Source organism: Mytilus edulis, chromosome 14 (genome assembly GCF_963676685.1).
Source record: "Mytilus edulis chromosome 14, xbMytEdul2.2, whole genome shotgun sequence".
Taxonomy (NCBI): Eukaryota; Metazoa; Mollusca; class Bivalvia; order Mytilida; family Mytilidae; genus Mytilus; species Mytilus edulis.
The window spans coordinates 46,827,708-46,848,335 of NC_092357.1; the positions used below are offsets into that span (position 1 = coordinate 46,827,708).

General features: G+C 35.2%; 1 protein-coding gene across 6 annotated transcripts in view; it reads right to left on the bottom strand.

Annotated features, from left to right (window-relative positions):
• Nucleotides 1-3,445, bottom strand: part of LOC139503756 (collagen alpha-1(I) chain-like) — a 137,030-nt gene extending 133,585 nt beyond the window's left edge. For 3 of the 6 annotated variants that reach the window (XM_071293625.1, XM_071293624.1, XM_071293622.1), the window contains exon 1: nucleotides 2,941-3,405. In XM_071293625.1, coding sequence (XP_071149726.1) covers nucleotides 2,941-3,013 — 73 coding nt within the window. In that variant the 5' untranslated portion in view covers nucleotides 3,014-3,405. Of the gene's footprint in view, nucleotides 1-2,940 lie in introns of all 6 variants that reach the window. The other 3 variants (XM_071293620.1, XM_071293619.1, XM_071293621.1) reach the window with 2 other exon arrangements.
• Nucleotides 3,446-20,628: the final 17,183 nt, after the last annotated feature.

The following is a 20,628-nucleotide window of genomic DNA, read 5'->3' on the forward strand; positions in this document are numbered from 1 at the left end:
CAATTATTAAACACTTTATCCATGTACATTTCTACTCATTCACATGAAAAGTACACAGGAACATGAAAGAAACATGTAAAGAAAATCTATTCAAAAGTGTAAAGGTATTTGCAAACTTCTGTTAAATAAACAGACCTAATGATTAAATTATAAAGTCAATTTGTTTTAAAGGATATTATAGTAGGAGTTAAAATAAATACAATGTTGAAAATTTACAAAATGTATCTTTTTAATACCTCATCTTTCCGGGAGGGCTCCTTAAGGGGGAGAAATGATAACATATGTTTAAAGTGCACACCTTAATTCTTCCCCCCATCCTTTCCAAAAAAAACACATCTAACTAGTATAGACAAATTGTATACAAAGATATACTTTTTTTGAAGAATAAGAATATTTATTATTCAAATCAAAAGGCCCTAATCTATCCTTTTAGAAGCAGCTTTGCATTTTTTTCTTTCTGCAATATTTCGTGAATTTATGAAAATCTATCTACTAATGTATAGACTGGTTACACCATCTGTTTCTAAACTTGACATTCTTTCACTTTCTACAAATCTTAAAATGATGGGTTAAATTAGAAGACTGACATATCAGATACAATGTATCTATGACTGGTAAATACAAAAATGTTACGATGTAAAGTTTCTCCAGAAAATATATTTGACAATACACATTTTCTGAGACACACTCTCTTATGATGGAGGTGCTCTAAATCTTCAATAGCAGGAGGAAAATACAGAAAAGAAAAAGAAGATGCTGTTATAGATTTTCACATATTAGTACAAGATGAACCTAATTTGTCAAATGTGCATTTTTTTATTATCTCCCCTTTATAAAATACCAAAAGAATTACAAATGGGATTACATCTACAGCGTTATATCTTTTGTTGTGTCCTGTCTGTTAAACAAAACGCTTACAGACATTTTATAACAGATAAAAGACTATAATTAATGTTCAACGGCAAAATATTCAAATGACAGATACATGTATCATACACCTATGATGATACAAGTACAATCTATTTATACCTGTACTGCATAAAAAGTTTTTTGTGGAATAATAAATAGACGATTTACAAAAATGATCATAAATTTTAAATGTATAGAAATTTGATAAGGTTTATGAAAAGAAATTGTCCCATTAAAAACAAGACTTAATAAAATAACCGCACATGTCTAGGTTTTTAAGACGTTCAGTTCTTTATCAAACTGGGGTAATTCCATAATGATATTTTGTTTGAACATGCATTTAACTGCACATGTGCAATGCAAACATAAGATTTTCCTCTTGTACTTGGAGTTAAAAACCTGTAATTTTCCACTCTTAATTTAATCGAGTGGCAAATCTTTCAAAAAGATACAAAGTACATGTATTGTACCTGTAAAATCAAAAGCTGTACGTTTTCTAGATATATATATGTTGTACATGCAACCACATGGTTCAAGCAGCGACATATAACAAATGTATTATATGTCACCCCCAAGGAAATATGTCTAACTATAATAGACTAATACATGTACCTTGGTGACAATGGTTTGGTTTTTTTTTTAGTTTAAACTTTATATGTTACCACAGTTTTTATGTTTTAAGATATGAGGGTCTGGATGGGGGGGGGGGGGGGGGGGGGTCTGTTATTCTGTAAACATTTAATTTTCACCCCTTTTTTCTCTAATCTTCAAAAAATAACCCCTTTTTTCTCTAATCTTCAAAAAATTAACCCCTTTTTTCTCTAATCTTCATTTTTTTGCCCGTTATTCTCTAATCTTCATTTTTAAGGGCATTATTCTTTAAATCATTTAGCCCCATCCAAACCCTCAGATATCAATGATTTAGTTTTTTATTTTAAAATTAGCAACCAACTTGCAGCAATATTTTATTCAAGTTTTTTAATACAGCTGGAAGATTCTGCATTCAAAATTGATAATTATTTATCCTATACTCCTTCAAATTTAATTCATCACATTTGAAAAAACAATTGTACAATAACATTTGTAGGTTGATAATTAGTACTTTACATACAGGTGCACACTGCATTGGACCTGATATACATATTATAAATACAAGTACATGTATCAGCGTAAATTTGCAGTGCATACATGTACAATTAACTAACATTTAATTATCTACATTAGAATTGCAGACACACGGAAAAAGAAACATACAATTAATTAAGCCCCAATTAATTCAAAGAATACATGTATGTCATTTTTGACCTTTTTTATAATGTACATTCAATTAACAATGATTAAAGATTTGTATACCAGTAAGAAATACAAATTCTTGATTCAATTTCATATAATCGTTTTTTAAAGATTTTTTTAAAGGGGGAGTGGGTATCAAAATATTAATATTTCTAAGTTAAAAGGTCAATATAAGGAATTCAAAATTATTTTCACCTATATATCTGAAAATAGAAAATCAGGGCAATAGAGGGCACCATGTACCTACTATATAACATATACATGTATATATTGTACCTACATAGTTAAAGTTTAGGTAATTAAAGAGACTACCTCAAGTATCTTGTTCAATACTATAAACAGGATCGTTTACATTATACATGTATAATGGGATAAAGGACAGTCCCCCCTTGAGGGTTCTAATAAATCTGATAACGTTATGACCGTGTTCATTTCATCCAATAATTACAGTAATTATATCTACAAGGGATTTAAAAGATTACCACCTTCGAGTCCACTATAAAGTATTAAATCGTATCCCCAATATCGCCAGGTCAAATGAGAATTAAACATGTTAAATGACAATTTTTATTTATTTACTAAGTCAGTTTTTAGGTTAAAATATTCTCAAACTGATAACATTACAAGCACACGAAAAAAGTAAATAAACTTAGTGAAAGTTGAATGATCAACCGACGTTTTTGTAATCAAGAAAAAATCTATTTCATACACACAAAGGTAAAAAACGTAGAAACTTACCTGACTGGGTATAAACTTGAACAAATATACAAACAAGAGGAAATATAACTTGGAAATGCCACATTTTGATCATAAATTGATTTCAACCACTTGTTTTAAAACTCTCTTTCACGTCTGTCAAAAATCCTCTCTGCTATGAAATTGGAATTCCAAAGTAAGAAACTTTTGTAAACAAAACTTATCACTCTTTTATAGTCATTGTTTACATCCCGAAATTCAAAACTTTTATGAAGAGGAACAACATGTGTGTTTACACAATTTCACTACACGTGCGTTTTTGATCCCGTCAAAATAACGGTGTTGACTCTTCAAGTTCCTAGCACGTGAAATCCAATACGAGAATACGACCATAGACAAATATTGTTATCAAAGGGGAGGCGACTCGATGACGTAATCTATCCATTCATAACTTCGAGGTGCACTAAACCTTTGTGGTTGTTCGACTCTCATATAACAGACCCAGACGGGTTCACTAGTGCGTGAAGTTGTTTAAAATTTTGTATATGAAAATGACCCTGCGAGATGTCATGTAAATAATGGGATGACTGTATCTACCTAACTATAGTCTACCGAAAATAATCAGATATATTTTTGTAAAATTGTAATGCTTCTTTTATTAATTACGGTTACAGATTTATCAATGATAATTTATTTGTTGATCCGGCTAGTCATTTACTTTAATATTGATACAAAAATGTTATAAATTAAGAAACTGTCCTTACATAGGTTTTCACAAAATACTTTTGTTCTTTGAGGTTCTTAGCTTCTTTTTATTTCTCATAGTCTATCTGTCATTTTTGTGGGATTTCTTCAAGTATGGCTCAACGATTTAAGATTGACAGCAATTTGACTAATTCATTTTCAGTCAATTTGACTAATTTGTGTTGTCACTCAGCATGTGGTGTTAAAAATACAAACAAAACAGCAGTTCATTTTTTTTTATTACACAGGATTTGACATATATAAAAAAAAACAACACACAAACAAGAGTTGTTCTTGTTGATTTTTCCATCACCCAGTATTTGGTATAAAAAAGTACAAAGAAGAGGAAACCTACAAAAACCTTCGATGCTGAAAGGAGTAATAATTAAAGTACGAACAAGTTATGATTACAGGCACTTCGTGATAACTTTAGTCCCCTTATTTTGCTTTTAGCTTTTCACGCGGTTCGCCAGTTGAAAAACTGCGATGGGATCATCGAAATATCGATCTGGTTAATATTATTTCTACGGCGTTGATCTTGCATCCTTTGCGGGGGTGGGGGTGAGGGGGAATATTTTTTCGTCTCAGTGTTCTAGCCTGACAAACATGTTTTTAAATATTTCAAAAACATACAGGAACCGTCCACTATTTGTTTTAACTTAATGTTGAAGTCAATGTTTTCCTAATTTTCAATAAAAACAATTAGTTTTCCTTCCCATTCTGAAATAAAAAAAATTAAAGACAGTCACATCAAAGCTTTTTTTTCTAAATAACCTATTTCCAATCAAACAATTTATCTGTTCTTAAACACCGTTTTCACAAAATTTACAATCAAATAATCAATGTATTTATTTTAAACACCCATTTCAAGAAATTTACGATAAAACAAGTTATTTGTTTTTATTATCACCCTTTTCCAAACACACTCAAAAGAGGAGTAGTCGTTGTCTTATTAAAAAAAAGAGGTGCAAACGGCCGCGTGAATTTGTAGATGTGTTGTTAATAAGTCAACTCACTGTCATACATAACCAGAATATAAGCAAATAATGGTCATTGAATGACCTTCAACAATGATCAAAACCATATTGTATAGTCAGCTACACGGATGCGGATCCAGGATATTGAAAAAATGGGTGAGGCCAAAGTAGGCAAACAACTGAATAAAGACTTGGGACCGTTGCATACAGAATGTGACAGGGTTAAACACATTTGTGAACGGTCAACACTCTTCCTAATCAGGACCACTGATGTAAAGATACACCATACGATCATTTGGAAAAGACTTGACACATTTGATCGGAACGAAGCAAAAAAAAAAACTAAGGTAAAAGGCAAACGACAAAAGACACAAAATAATGTTCGAAGGGTACTCGCAATTACTGAAAGGTAGTCAGTCAAAGCCAATATCTATGGTGGCCGGTTAAGGCCATTTCGTGATTTCGCGTTTTCGCGTTTTCGCCTTTCATATTCTATAGGGCGAAAACGCGAAGACGAAAACGCGAAAACGCGAAAAGGCGAAGTCGAAAACACGAAAGCGCGAAGTCAAAAAGTCGAAAACGCTAAAACGCGAAGTCGAAAACGCGAAACCGATTTTGCGTTTTCGACTTCGCCTTTTCGCGTTTTCGCTATTTACCCATTTCGCGTTTTTCGCGATTTCGCGATTTCGGCTTTTCGCGTTTTTACGATATACATGTTGTTATTGGAAACAAGTCTACAAAGTATAAGTCATTCAAATGATTGTCATATAAATTTCATATCTGTGACGCATTTTAAATATTTTCACAAATTAGACAATTTCTTAACATTCTTTGTTGACAATTACTGAACAAATTTAAAAACAGATGCATTTGTATAAAATGCCTTTGAATATACATTTTGCTGGAAGTTATAGTTTTGGACATTTTAAAATAAATGAAATTAATCATTATTATCGCCATGGTAACTTAAAATACATAATCTTTCATTTAATATCAACTAATGAATGTGTTATATTCTCCATTACTAAATATATAATCAGCAATTATACTGTAAAACAATTAAATTCAAGCCTTGCTATGCCGTGAGTGGGCGATAAATGGATTCGTCATTTGTTTACTTTCAAATCTTAAAATATACCCACAATTCGGGCATTCTGTCTGGAATCCCGTAATTTTGTCTCATCTGCGACAAAAGTGCATGACAGTCATTACAATTTGGCGGCGGCGCTTCTAACTATTCACACCAAGCTTTATTATTCAGAAGGTAGAATACATGGAGGCTTCATACCTTGTACATGTATACGTATGTCCTTTGTAACGATGCTGTTATATGTCTGTTGTCCTTGATCTCTTTTTCATTTGGTTCGTGGAATTGTTGTACGGTGTACATTTCTGTCAGCTAGCTATGATTGGTCCATGGAACGGTCGTTAGTACATGTCGGTCTGGCTTGGCTTATTTGACCTTGACTTCATTGTCATGAATCATTGACAATGTTTATGTATTTCTTGTCAATAAAAATATAGTATAGGGGGAGAGAGACATGTGTGCATGCTGAGGAATTCTCACTTTCGGTCAGGTGAGCTAAACATCGGATTACTTTTTCGTAAGGTTATCTGATAAGTATGAACAAAGTTTAAACCATGATTTATAAGATAGAATGTTTACTTTTTTAAAAGTGCTCTATATCATATTGTCATGTGAGGTATTGTTCGTCATCGATCATCGCGATACATTAAGTTAGTTGGTATTTTCATGTGCACTATATTTGCAGATCCAAGTTTAAATCAGAGAAGATGTAAAGTATTCGTCTAGAAACAGTAACCTAGCAACAAAAAGAATAAAGAAAATCATAGAGCAGGGTTTAAATAAGGGTCTTGCATTTCTGTATTTATTATTTTTTGTGCCATTTTTCTCATTCTTTCATATAAATTTTTCGGCCTGCTATTCTCTTTACTTTATATGTTTGCATGAACCATTATTCTGTTTGGCGTAATTTTCCAGTTCTTTTTTTTCTGCATATTTTCCCCATTATTTTACTATTCTACAAACCTTATCCCCCCCTCGTAGAGAGCAACATTCAGTTGTTTAAAAATAACTGAAGCCTGAAACTGTGAGAATATTAAACAATCTTAAAGAATGCATTCATTCGTATAAAGTTGGTTGAAAATTTGATGATGAGGAACACTTCTTCATTCATTCTCAAATTAGTAACAATATTCAAAATTCCCTCATTTATTAGATTCTGATTTATACCAGCTTAACTCCGACTTCAAAACTTAAAAAAAGTAGTTTAAAGCAATTTTTTTACATGTTGTAAGAACATATGGTTGGACCTTTTTGTCAGACCCTTGTAAGCGAAGCTTGAACAAAGGATTTGTATTTCAATCAAATTGAATCAATTTACTGCATATTTTATTAAGTCTGTATGTAGCATAACCTGCCAAGGTACGCTTTTATAATATAATTTATATACTAACAGTCAATCAGTCATCGGATAAAAAAAAACATTCGACAAAAATTTGACTGGTTAAAACTACTTTAAAGATGCAACCCTTAATCTTAAACTGTAGATTTAAAAAAAACGAACATTTAAGAATTGAATGCTCTTTTTGTAACTTCATTGGGGTGTAAAAGCGTTGACCGAAGTACATTTTGTATGTAAAATGTACGCACGGTCAACGCTTTTACAACCCTATGAAGTTACAAAAAGAAGCATTCAATACTTATAATTACATTTTTTAGCTATGATCATGAAAACACGAATTTTATGATTGTTTTATTTAATTCACCTGTGCACTTTATTGTGGGACCACGTGTTATCATGAATGAAAAGTTTTATTGAGTGATGCAATTGCTTCAGGATTAACACGTGATGTGCAGTTAGCCAATCAGAATAAAGTATTATGTTGAAACATACATCTAATGTAATTATTTATTTATACCATGAGTATACTATTTATTGGCAGTTGAATCGAACTTAAAGAAGATCTTTCAAATAATTATGAACAAAAAGAAGTCCTGTAATTTTTCTTTGAGGTCGACAGGTGAGGAAAATGGCAACCACCTGCGTTAATTGGGGGCTAGGATGAAAATTTTTGTCCTGCATTTTTTTTCAGCTGTAATCTCTGTCAAAACAGAGCATACAACGTTAAGACTGAGCAACAAGACCCCCACCAAAAGCTATAGGTGATATCAGATGCTCCGGAAGGATAAGCAGATCCTGCCCCACATGTGACACCCGTCGTGTTTTTCATGGTAGTACAAACCCGGTAATAAGTCGTATTCGGTAGTTCACATTCAGGAAAAGGGACAGAGAAAGTAGTTCCGACATTAGGAACATATCTGCTATCATCTGTGAAACGGATATTTCAATGATTACGATCAACCAACTCGTGATGGCGTCATGATGAAATTCATCAAATATATAAGGATTAAAATTTGGTACACCATGCTAAAGAGGGATGTTCAATTAGATGTATGACATGTATAATAACGTCTGCTTGTAAGGATGAAATTTAAATGTATGTTCCGACGTCTCGTGTAGGGCAAGTGTTACGGTCTCTGTGCAAAAGAAAGCAAACTACAGAAGAAAAATCTTAAAGAGAGACTCTTAAGGTGGTTGTTGCAAATCCTGCTCCAAAAATTGAACCTGTCGTGTTGTTCCCTAATCCAAAAGTAACACAGAAGCGGAAACATGACGGGATTGTGACAACACCAATCGGAAAGTTACACAAAGCGGAAAAATGACGGGAGTGTGACTTCATCGACAAAAAATTTACACACAAGCGGTAATATGACGGGAGTGAGACTACACCAAACGGAAAAGTTAACACAAGCGGGAACATGACAGGAGTGTTACTACACCAAACGGAAAGTTACATAGAAGCAGAAGACAAGACGGGAGTGTGACAACACCAAACGGAAAGTTACACACAAGCGAAAACATGACAGGAGTGTGACTACACCAAACGGAAAGTTGCAAACAAGCGAAAACATGACGGGAATGTGACTACACCAAACGGAAAATTACACACAAACGGAAACATGACGGGAGTGTGACTACACTAAACGGACAGTAACACAGAAGAAGAAAACACGACGGGTGTGTGACTACACCAAACGGAAAGTAACACACAAGCGGAAACATGACGGGAGTGAGACTTCACTAAACGAAAGGTAACACATAAGCGGAAAACATGACGGGACTGACAACACCTAACGAAAAGTTACAGACAAGCGGTCACAGGATTGTGACTACACCAAACTGAAAGTTGCACACAAGCGAAAACATGACGGGAATGTGACTACACCAAACGGAAAGTAACACACAAGCGGAAACATGACGGGAGTGAGACTTCACTAAACGGAAGGTAACACATAAGCGGAAAACATGACGGGACTGACAACACCTAACGAAAAGTTACACACAAGCGGTCACAGGATTGTGACTACACCAAACTGAAAGTTGCACACAAGCGAAAACATGACGGGAATGTGACTACACCAAACGAAAAATTACACACTAGCTAAAACATGACGGGAGTACGACTACACCAAACGAAAAGTTACACACAAGCGGAAACATGACGGGAGTGTGACTACATCAAACGGAAAGTAACACACAAGCGGAAACATGACGGGAGTCGGACTACACCAAACAGAAAGTTACACAGAAGCGGAAAACATTATGGGACTGACTACACCAAACGGAAAGTTAAACAAAAGCGGAAAACATGACCGGACTGACAACACCAAACGGAAAGTTACACAGAAGAGGAAACATGACGGGAATGTGACTACACCAAACGGAAAGTTAAACACAAGCGGGAATTTGACAGGAGTGTGAATATTCCAAACGGAAAGTTACACAGAAGCGGAGACATGACTGGAGTGTGACTACACCAAACAGAAAGTTACACAGAGGCGGAAACTTGACAGGAGTGTGGCTACACCAAACGAAACGTTACATAGAAGTGTAAACCTGACGGGAGTGTGACCACACAAAACCAAACGGAAAGTTACACACAAGCGGGAACATAACAGGAGTGTGACTTCACCAAACGAAAAGTTACACAGAAGCGGAAACTTGACAGGCCAAGGAGTGTGAATACACCAAACGGAAAGTTACACAGAAGCGGGAACATAACAGGAGTGTGACTACATCAAACGAAAAGTGTCACGCAAGCCGAAAATTGACAGGAGTGTGACTACACCAAACGGAAAGTTACATAGAAGCAGAAACTTGACAGGAGTGTGAATACACCAAACAGAAAGTTACACAGAAGCGGGAACTTGACAGGAGTGTGAATACACTAAACGGGAAGTTACACAGAAGCAGAAAACATTATGGGACTGACAACGCCAAACGGAAAGTTACACAGAAAAGGACATATGACGGGAGTGTGACTACACCAAACGAAAAATTACACACAAGCGGGAACTTGACAGGAGTGTGAATATACCAAACGAAACGTTACACAGAAGTGGAAACCTGACGGGAGTGTGACCACACAAAACCAAACGGAAAGTTACAAACAAGCGGGAACATGACAGAAGTGTGACTTCACCAAACGAAAAGTTACACAGAAGCGAAAACTTGACAGGCCAAGGAGTGTGAATACACTAAACGGAAAGTTACACAGAAGCGGGAACATAAGAGGAGTGTGACTACATCAAACGGAAAGTGTCACACAAGCGGAAACTTGACAGGAGTGTGACTACACCAAACGGAAAGTTACACAGAAGCGGAAAACATGACGGGACTGACAACACCAAACGGAAAGTTACACAGAAAAGGAAATATGACGGGAGTGTGACTACACCAAACAGAAAGTTACACACAAGCGGGAACTTGACAGGAGTGTGAATACACCAAACGGAAAGTTACACAGAAGCGGAGACATGACTGGAGTGTGACTACACCAAACAGAAAATTAAACAGAAGCGGAAACTTGACAGGAGTGTGACTACACAAAACGAAAAGTTACACACAAGCGGAAACATGACGGGAGTGTGACTACACCAAACGGAAAATTACACAGAATAGGAAAACATGACGGGAGTGTGACTACACCAAACGGAAAGTAACACACAACCGAAAACAAGACGGGAATGTGACTTCACCAGACGGAAAATTACACACAAACGGAAACATGACGGGAGTGTGACTACACCAAACGGAAAGTTACACAGAAGAAGAAAACATGACGGGAATGTGACTACACCAGACGGAAAATTACACACAAACGGAAACATGACGGGAGTGTGACTACACCAAACGGACAGTTACACAGAAGAAGAAAACACGACGGGTGTGTGACTACACCAGACAGAAAGTAACACACAAGCGGAAACATGATGGGAGTGAGACTACACTAAACGGAAGCTAACACATAAGCGGAAAACATGACGGGACTGACAACACCAAAACGAAAGGTTACACACAAGCGGAAGCATGACGGGAGTGTGACTACACCAAACAGAAACTTACACAGAAGAGGAAAACATGACGGGAGTGACAACACCTAACGAAAAGTTACACACAAGCGGTCACAGGAATGTGACTACACCAAACGGAAAATTTCACACTAGCTAAAACATGACGGGAGTGTGACTACACCAAACAAAAAGTTACACACATGCGGAAACATGACGGGAGTGTGACTACATCAAACGGAAAGTAACACACAAGCGGAAACATGACGGAAGTCGGACTACACCAAACAGAAAGTTACACAGAAGCGGAAAACATTATGGGACTGACTACACCAAACGGAAAGTTACACAGAAGCGGAAAACATGACGGGAGTGAAACTACACCAAACGGAAAGTTACACAGAAGCGGAAAACATGACGGGACTGACAACACCAAACGGAAAGTTACACAGAAAAGGAAATATGACGGGAGTGTGACTACACCAAACGGAAAGTTACACACAAGCGGGAACTTGACAGGAGTGTGACTACACCAAACGGAAAGTTACACAGAAGCGGGAACATAACAGGAGTGTGGCTACACCAAACAGAAAGTTACACAGAAGCGAAAATTTGACAGGAGTGTGAATACACTAAACGGAAAGATACACAGAAGCGGAAACATGACTGGAGTGTGACTACACCAAACGGAAAGTTACAGAGAAGCGGAAAACATTATGGGACTGACTACGCCAAACGGAAAGTTACACAGAAGCGGAAAAGATGACGGGATTGTTACTACAACAAACGGGAGGTTACACTAAAGCAGAAAAGATGACAGAATTGTGACTACACCAAACGGAAAGTTACACAGAAGAGGAAAACATGATAACATCTTATTTTATAGACAAAAGTTATAAATAGTTACGTTTATCGTTTTCATGCTTAGGTTCTTTATAGTTAACACAATCTTCGTCACAAGGCTAAACTTCAAAGTGAACTCTCGAGGTCTTACAAACTTATAATTGGCGACCTTTTACATTTCTAATGTTTACTCATTGTGTAGAAAAAAATGCAACCACCTTTTACATTAGAGTGACTATATTTCATATAATCCGTCGCTTTTAAATATATGAAAATTAGTAAAAACAAAGACATTTGATAGCATTCATTATGACTGATTTTATTTTTCTTCGGCCAGAAGCTAGAGTATACATATTCTTTTTATCTTCCCTCCATACGATATCAGCTGTTTGACCCAGTATGACATTTCTTATATATCAAGGTGTTTCTTATGTTACATCACAGGTATTTTGTGTATTGGAAGCTTTAATATGTACAACGCGTTCAGTTTGACGGTTAATTTGAATCAAAAACACCCTTGTAGATTTTCGAAAAAGAGAAAGCTAATGCCGCTACAAGGCAGCACTCGCAACCGCAAAGTGGAAAGGGATAAATATAAGTTGCAAAACTTGTTTCTTAATCCACTATGAATAAACATGTTTAAATAATTTGCATTAAGTGAACGAAAATGGAATGTCCCCAAAACTAAAGTAAATAAAAAAAACCACAAATTATGTCGTTCGTTTTATTTTATGAGATGTTTCTCATTTTGTCATCCTGGTACCTTTTGTAGGTCTGCTTTATCTTCTGGACCATCAGAAATCACCCCCGGTTTTTCTTTTCTTGGGATAGTGTTGTTCTTTAGTTTTCTATATTGTGTTTTGCGTACTGCTGTTTGTCGTTTTACCATTTTTGTTATTTTCCATGGGATTGTTCCATTTGTTTTCGACTTGTGAGTTTAAATAGCTATTTGATATCTCTTGCTTCTGTTTTGCCCATTGTTGAAGATCATACGGTGGCCTATTGAAGTTCACTTCCTTGACCTTTGTTTTTTTGTGGGTTATGGTCTATCCGTCCTCGTTTGAATATGTTGACGTGTTTGGTTAACTTTTTAAACGACCATTTCGGAACTTCCAGTGGTCAATATTACAAGACATGAAGTTATAACGAATGAAAATATGGCGAAGCTATTTCGTTCATGCAAACTGTCACAAGCATCGTTCTTTCAAATATTGATACAGACGGGACTGTATGAATTTGAAGAACTGCACGAGCAGTTGCATGTGTGCGTTACACACAAACAACATGTGAAATCTTGATGTGGATTACAGAAGTAGAGACGAAGGAGAAAAATAAGCACACTCTAAAAAAGAGAAAGGGCGCTTAGGTATAAATGATAAGAAACATAATTGGAAACAAATAAGAGAATACAGAAAAAATGCTTCAAATACAAATAAAGCTCCCGCAAATATTAACATCGATTTATAATTTGATATGAATACATACAAATATTGTATCCACGCTCCGCTAACAAGCGTATATAGATGGTGTGCTACTTGGTTAGTTTCTTGTGTACACCCTAAGTCTGAAAGTTGAACACTCAATCTAAACGAGCTGTCACTATAATACACTGCTCAGGTGTCTAGACTTATATCGGCCTTTACCTGCATATACATAAACATTTAGCACCTCTCGAAAGAATTTATCAAAATCTGTTCTTATTTTATGACAGAGTAGCAACGTTATTTCGACACATTTATTTTTAAACCACCAAGTACAACTTGACGGGCCCTAAAGAATACCGGTCACTAAGTTCATGGCAGAGTCATTAGTTGGTCCCTACGTTCAAGATTAAGTCACATATGTTCAAAATGGTGCCAACTCTTTGATAAATCAAGTTTCATGTACAACTTTAATTAAACGCGACTTAACAAAAATAAAGTATATATCAATTAATCTATAACCTGTTAAATTATATTTTTTATTTTTATATCTGTATGACTCGGAGGTGCAATTGGATGCTGAAGTACAACGGTCCCGCTAAATGCGATGGGCTCGCTGAAGTACGATGGTCCGTTCGCTGATGTGCGATGGTTTATATTACGCGTAATGGCTCATTCTAAAGATACGGATGTTTAATCGTTATGCCTATATATGATCAATAGATTTTTGTAACAGTTAGTTACACAAATTGCATTCTTTGTTGTTTATATACGTCCTAAGTTACAGTTGCATACCAAATGAGAGATCGTCTTTTTTGATTTTCTGCACGTGGACATATTTTTGCGTTAACATTTTATTTTTATTTGGTTCCTCTCATGAGTTTGAATACGAAGAGTCTGTCTGTAAACTCGTTCAGAAGATACCACGCTGCATCGTAGATAAACGAAAATTTTTTGTCCAGAAAAATCCAGACGATTAACTTTCCTCTCTCCACCAATCACTCCCAGTTTCCCGTAGTTTTATAACTATAAGTTCCTAAAAACCCCGTAAAAATCCTTCTAACAAACAATGAATTTCTACATCGGCATTTAAAGCAATGAAAATATAGTTATGTTGTCCATCGCACTCCAACGTTACGCACTTCGGCGTCAACAAGAAAGCGTCACAACGCCACCATCGCACTTCAGCGTGCTCCAAAATGTCCTTCAGCGCCAAACCTAGTCCAAATAATTATTTGATTTAAAAATTTGGCTTTGACGCCTTCCTACGGTGTCAAAGAAAAAATATAATAGCCTTTCAAGACTTCATAATTATTGGGACTACGCCAAACCATCACAAATCAGCGTGATCATCGTGGTTCAGAGTGCTACACATATAACTCAGATATGAGACATATATACATGTAATCTGCACAAGAAGGACCACTAAATATGGCATGGATAATATGGCATGGACAGAGGCGGATTTAGAGGGGGGCCCAGGGGGCCCGGGCCCCCCCTTTTTGGGAAAAAATTTGGTTGCTTATATGGGGAATCACTGAAGCGTGACTGGAGCGGGCCCCCTCTTAGGTCAGTCAGTGGGCCCCAACTTATGAAAAATTCTTGATCCGCCACTGATGGATCTTCTATATAGGTGCTCAAATGATGCTCTAAATTTACAATTCTGGCGAATAATATACCTACATAAAAAATGTGCAGCATGATTAATAATACCAAAACCTTTATGGACATGACCGATATAGAGCAGACGGTTTATATAATCACCATATGGTACATGTCTTAAAATTTCATACAACAAGGATGACAGACAAAATGTGTATACTATATATATATATATATATATATGAAAGTATGTAAAGATTTATGCTGCCATTTCTGACTTTGCACTGTCTGTCGTACGGGATAACAACACTGCCATACGCGTCCAATGTCTACAAATATGGCTTTAAGTACGCAACCATCTGACATAAAGTACCATTTCCTATGCTCTAATATCGGTCGCTGTATTTCCCATAACAATCTCAATGAACAGCGCACACAAAAAAAAAAAAAACAACGAAGAAGACAATAAGTTACAACAAAATAAACCTCAAAATATAATATGCATTAAAAAGAAAAATATACCAAGGAGACACTACAAAACTTTATAAACCAAACAACGCCAAAAAAGGAAAACAAAATAAGAGAAACAAACAATAATCTGATCATGCAGATTTTTTACTCTGCTTTAGATGGTTTTTATACTACCATAATGGTTAGCAGCGAATCCGGGATTGCACTCTTTCAAAATGTTATACTGGATGATTTTTTTTTCAAAGTAAATATGACCGTTTTGTCCTCAAGTATGTATAAAAATGATTCTTACAATTATCTCCCAAATAAAAACAATCCTATAAAAATAATATGTGGTTTGCTTGCAAATGACAGCTCTTCACAAAAAACCAAATAACAAAGAAGGTTTTAAAACTATAGGTCAATGTACGGCCTTCAATAATGAGCAAACCGATACAGCATTACGAGTTATAAAAGATCCCGGAATGACAAATAGAAAAACAATTTTGAAACGAGAAAATTAACGGCATGATGCATGTACAAAACAATAGACGGGGAAACAAATATGATATACAGCAACAAACGGCAACTACTAGTACATAATTATAGGTTCTTGACTCAGGACAGGTACTTACAGAATGTTGCGTGGTTAAGCAGATTTGCGGGCACCAAACCCTCCCTTAATCTAGATTTGTTATACGAGTAAACTTTGTCGAGACTTAGCAATTGCATTTTTATCAATGAATTTGTGTGTTTTTTCTTAAAATAAAATTTCTTATCCCAAATTTGTTGATAAAAAATATTTTAAAAGCTTGCTGTTTCTGCTAGCCAATAATTGACCATCAATATAGCTACAGTTATCTGTACTTAGCGAACTTGTAGTGTGCACATGTCTTATTGGCCCGTTCGCATTTTTTAAAAATAAATTAGATAATAAATATATCAAGAAAAAGAAAAAAAATCAAAAATAATTGCACTACTACATGTATGTATGGTAACAAACGAACAAAACACATTTAACTAATGATATATAGAGTAAAGAGTTGTCTCATTGACACTCGTACCACATCTTCTTATATCTATATATAAAAGAAAAGCTTTTATGAAACATGAGATTTATTTCAATTATATGTATAGTTCAGATATTAGATGGTTTCGAGTTTAATGGCATGGGACAATATTACATATCTCTTAGGACGAATACATGTTGATCTGATATGGATATGAACTCTGCGTTGTACTAGACCGTAACGCTGAGCAGGTTTTCGAACGCACTTGTTCCCATTAATGTACTGTGGATTCATGTATTTTCGTGGGTATCAATTTATGTGTATTGGTATAAACGTGCACTTTCGTGGATATTTAATTTCGTGGTTTTTGCAAAGTCTTTGCATATATTCCTTTAGGATATTTATAATTCGTTGAACATTTTAATTCGTGGTTCTCATGTACCCACGAAGTACACGAAATTGGTATCCAGCGAATATTAACGAATCCACAATAGTAATGCATGCATATATATGGGGAGATATTTCACAGTATCCAGATTCATTAAATTCTGACTCTAACAGTCTTTTCTTTAACTCTTAAATGACTAGACATAAGAAGATGTGGTATGAGTGCCAATGAGACAACATGAATAGACATAAGAAGATGTGGAATGAGTGCCAATGAGACAACACGAATAGACATAAGAAGGTGTGGTATGAGTGCCAATGAGACAACATGAATAGACATAAGAAGATGTGGAATGAGTGCCAATGAGACAACACGAATAGACATAAGAAGATGTGGTATGAGTGCCAATGAGACAACATGAATAGACATAAGAAGATGTGGTATGAGTGCCAATAAAACAGCACTATGATAACTCTCCATCCAAGTTACAATTTGTCAAAAAAGTATTTAATTAATTCCATTAATTTAAAGTAATTAATTAATGGAATTAATTACTTTTGGAGTGTCAAGAACTCGTTGGAAGTACTTGATAAATTGCATGCTTATATATTGGTGATTTTGAATCTGTTCAAAGTGTTGATTTTTCTACCCTATATACCACATTGGCTCATATTCTCATGAGGAAAAAAATGCACACATCTAATTAAATGGGCATTTAAAAAGTCAGAATGTGAATATATATGTTCAAACTCCTTTAGGTCATTTTTTAGCAGCAATAAACAAAATAACTATGTCAATTGGACATGCTTTGATACTATCTCTGCCCTTGAATTTTTACTAGATAACATTTTTGTTCGTTATGGAGATTCCGTTTATCGTCAGGTTATCGGAATTCCAATGGGGACTAACTGTGCACCACTTATTGCGGACCTGTATTTGTATTTCTATGAGTTGCAATTTATAACAAAAATCAGCAAAGAATCTGATACACAAATTTAATAATACTTTTAGATATTTGGATGATATATAATGACGACTTCAGTATGTATACTAAAGAAATTTATCCTGTTGAACTTACTTTAAATAAAGCTAATACTAACAATGACCACTGCCCTTTCCTCGATCTTGATATCTATTTCATTAACGGAAAGCTTAATACTATAAAATTTATGATTAAAGAGATGATTTTTCAATTCCTATCGTGAATTATTCATTTTAAGATGGTGACGTTCCCTTGTCACCGTTTTACGGTGTTTATATATATCTCAACTTGTACGATTCGCTCGTGTATGTAATAACGTTTTAGATTTTAACAATAGAAATTTATGTATTACTGAAAAATTATTACACCAGGGTTTTCGATATCACAAACTAGTCAAAACATTTACTTAATTTTATCACCGGTATAAGGACATCATTCGTAAATATAGCTCAACATGCAGACTTCTTATACGTTCAGGTATTTTACATCCAATCTTTTATGGAAATATTCTTTATAAAGCACAAAAATGTCAGTATTCACCTTAGAAGCTAACAAAACCTTTAAATAGGCTTATTAAGAAGGGATATAGTTACGATACTGTTGTCAGGTCATTAAAGATTGCATATTTTGGCTTTGATATTGATTCTTTGATATGTTTGCATCGGAACTAAACACATTTATTTAAACAAAAAAAAACAGTTGTTGGCATGACACGGGTTATGTTCTTCTCATATATGTTATGATGGTATGATAATAAACCCCTAACGGGAAGGATTGTGCCTGATATTCATATGATGAAGACATAATCTTTCAATCAGTTTAATTGAAGTCTGGAGCTGGCATGTCAGTTAACTGCTAGTAGTCTGTTGTTATTTATGTATTATTGTCATTTTGTTTATTTTCTTTGGTTACATCTTCTGACATCAGACTCGGACTTCTCTTGAACTGAATTTTAATGTACGTATTATAATGCGTTTACTTTTCTACATTGGCTAGATGTATAGGGGGAGGGTTGAGATCTCATAAACATTTTTAACTCCGCCGCATTTTTGCGCCTGTCCCAAGTCAGGAGCCTCTTGCCTTTGTTAGTCTTGTATTATTTTTAATCTTACTTTCTTGTGTACAATTTTGAGTTTAGTATGGCGTTCATTATCACTGAACAAGTATATATATTTGTTTAGGGACCAGCTTAAAGGACGCCTCCAGGTGCTGGAATTTCTCGCTGCATTGAAGACCTGCTGGTGACCTTCTGCTGTTGTCTCTTTGACACATTCCCCATTTCCATTCTTAATTTCATTATAGGTCAAATAAGATGGAGAATGAAAATGGGAATATGTCAGAGACAACCCGACCAAAGAGCAGATAACAGCCGAGGTCCACCAAGGGATCTTCAATGCAGCGAGAAAATCCCGCACCCGGAGGCAGGTGTCAGCTGTCCCCGAAATAAAATTGTATACTAGTTCAAAGTACGGCCTTTAACACGATACGGAGCCGTAGCTCACACCGAACAGCAAGATATAAAGGAAACAACGGACTCATCTATATAAAAAAACGATCATAGACCACATCAACAAACAACAACCACTGAACAACAGGTTCCTGAGTGACTTAGGACAGATGCACACAAATGTAGCGGGTTTATACGTTTTAACAGGCGTCAATCTTCACCCTAACCTAAAGTATTAGTGTAAAATTACAATACAGAAAGAAACACTAAAAAAATAAATCGAAACAACTTAACTCAATCAAAAACACAAACATGTAGAAATACAACGAACGAACAAATTTGATCTATGACACATGGAAGCTTGTTACAAAGAGATGCAACATCGCACAGTCGACTGTGTGGACCTTTATAGCAAAACCTACTGAAAACCCCGAATCCCCTTTTAGGTTTCCATGCAAAACAAATATTTTGAACCATGTAGTCTGAGAAAAAAACCTGCCCAACCATAGTGCTTGATAATAAAAGCAGTCTTCTAATTTAATCAGTCAACCATAACCTCCGAAATAACAGAACTTCTATCTAGGATGTTTTTTACTAATGTGCTTTGTCTACATGCCTTTTTAAAGGTGGTTCGTTGACCACATGGATTTATTTGTTTGTTTTTATAGTGATTAAGATTACAACACAATGTTGACTGCTACACCCCTATTTTTGACATTAGTACCTATTATGTATGTTTGTTTTGATCACACATCAGTGTCAATATAATGGAATTGTATGCGACTGTCATACAAGTGAGAGGTTTATCTAGTTATGAAACCAGGTTTAATTCACCATTTCTACATATGAAAATATCGGTATCAAGTCGGGAATACGTCAGTTGTTATCCATTTGTCTGATGAGTTTGAGCTTTTGATTTTGCCATTTGATCTCGTTTTGAATTTTCATCTGAGTTCGGTAATTTTTGTTATTTTACTGTTAAAATAAAGCAGCGTGTGCAATCTTAAAACAAAATAGCTATTAAATGCACTTCATGCACTGCAATTTTCAAGTTGTCATTCCTATCTGTATACGTTCTTATTCATCACCCTTGCCTACCATGACTTTTTTAACAACTGTAAAACTTATCTATATAGGAGAATCAGTTATTGATAATTAGCAATTGTAGACGTTGTAAAAACAAGATGTTGATGCTTTTAAAACTTAACCTGACATGTAAATATAAACATTCTAACGTGAAAATTTAATTAGCATGTACTGAGGCAGGGTCATGACCAGATAATGACCGGCTTAACGAAATATACGTGATATGTATCAAAATATTCTAAAACAGAGAAAACATATATCGTTACAATTTTGTTCCGATAACACGTGAACACCAATATACCAGTTTACATATTGTACATTCGTGAGCAATCGACTTTTCCCAA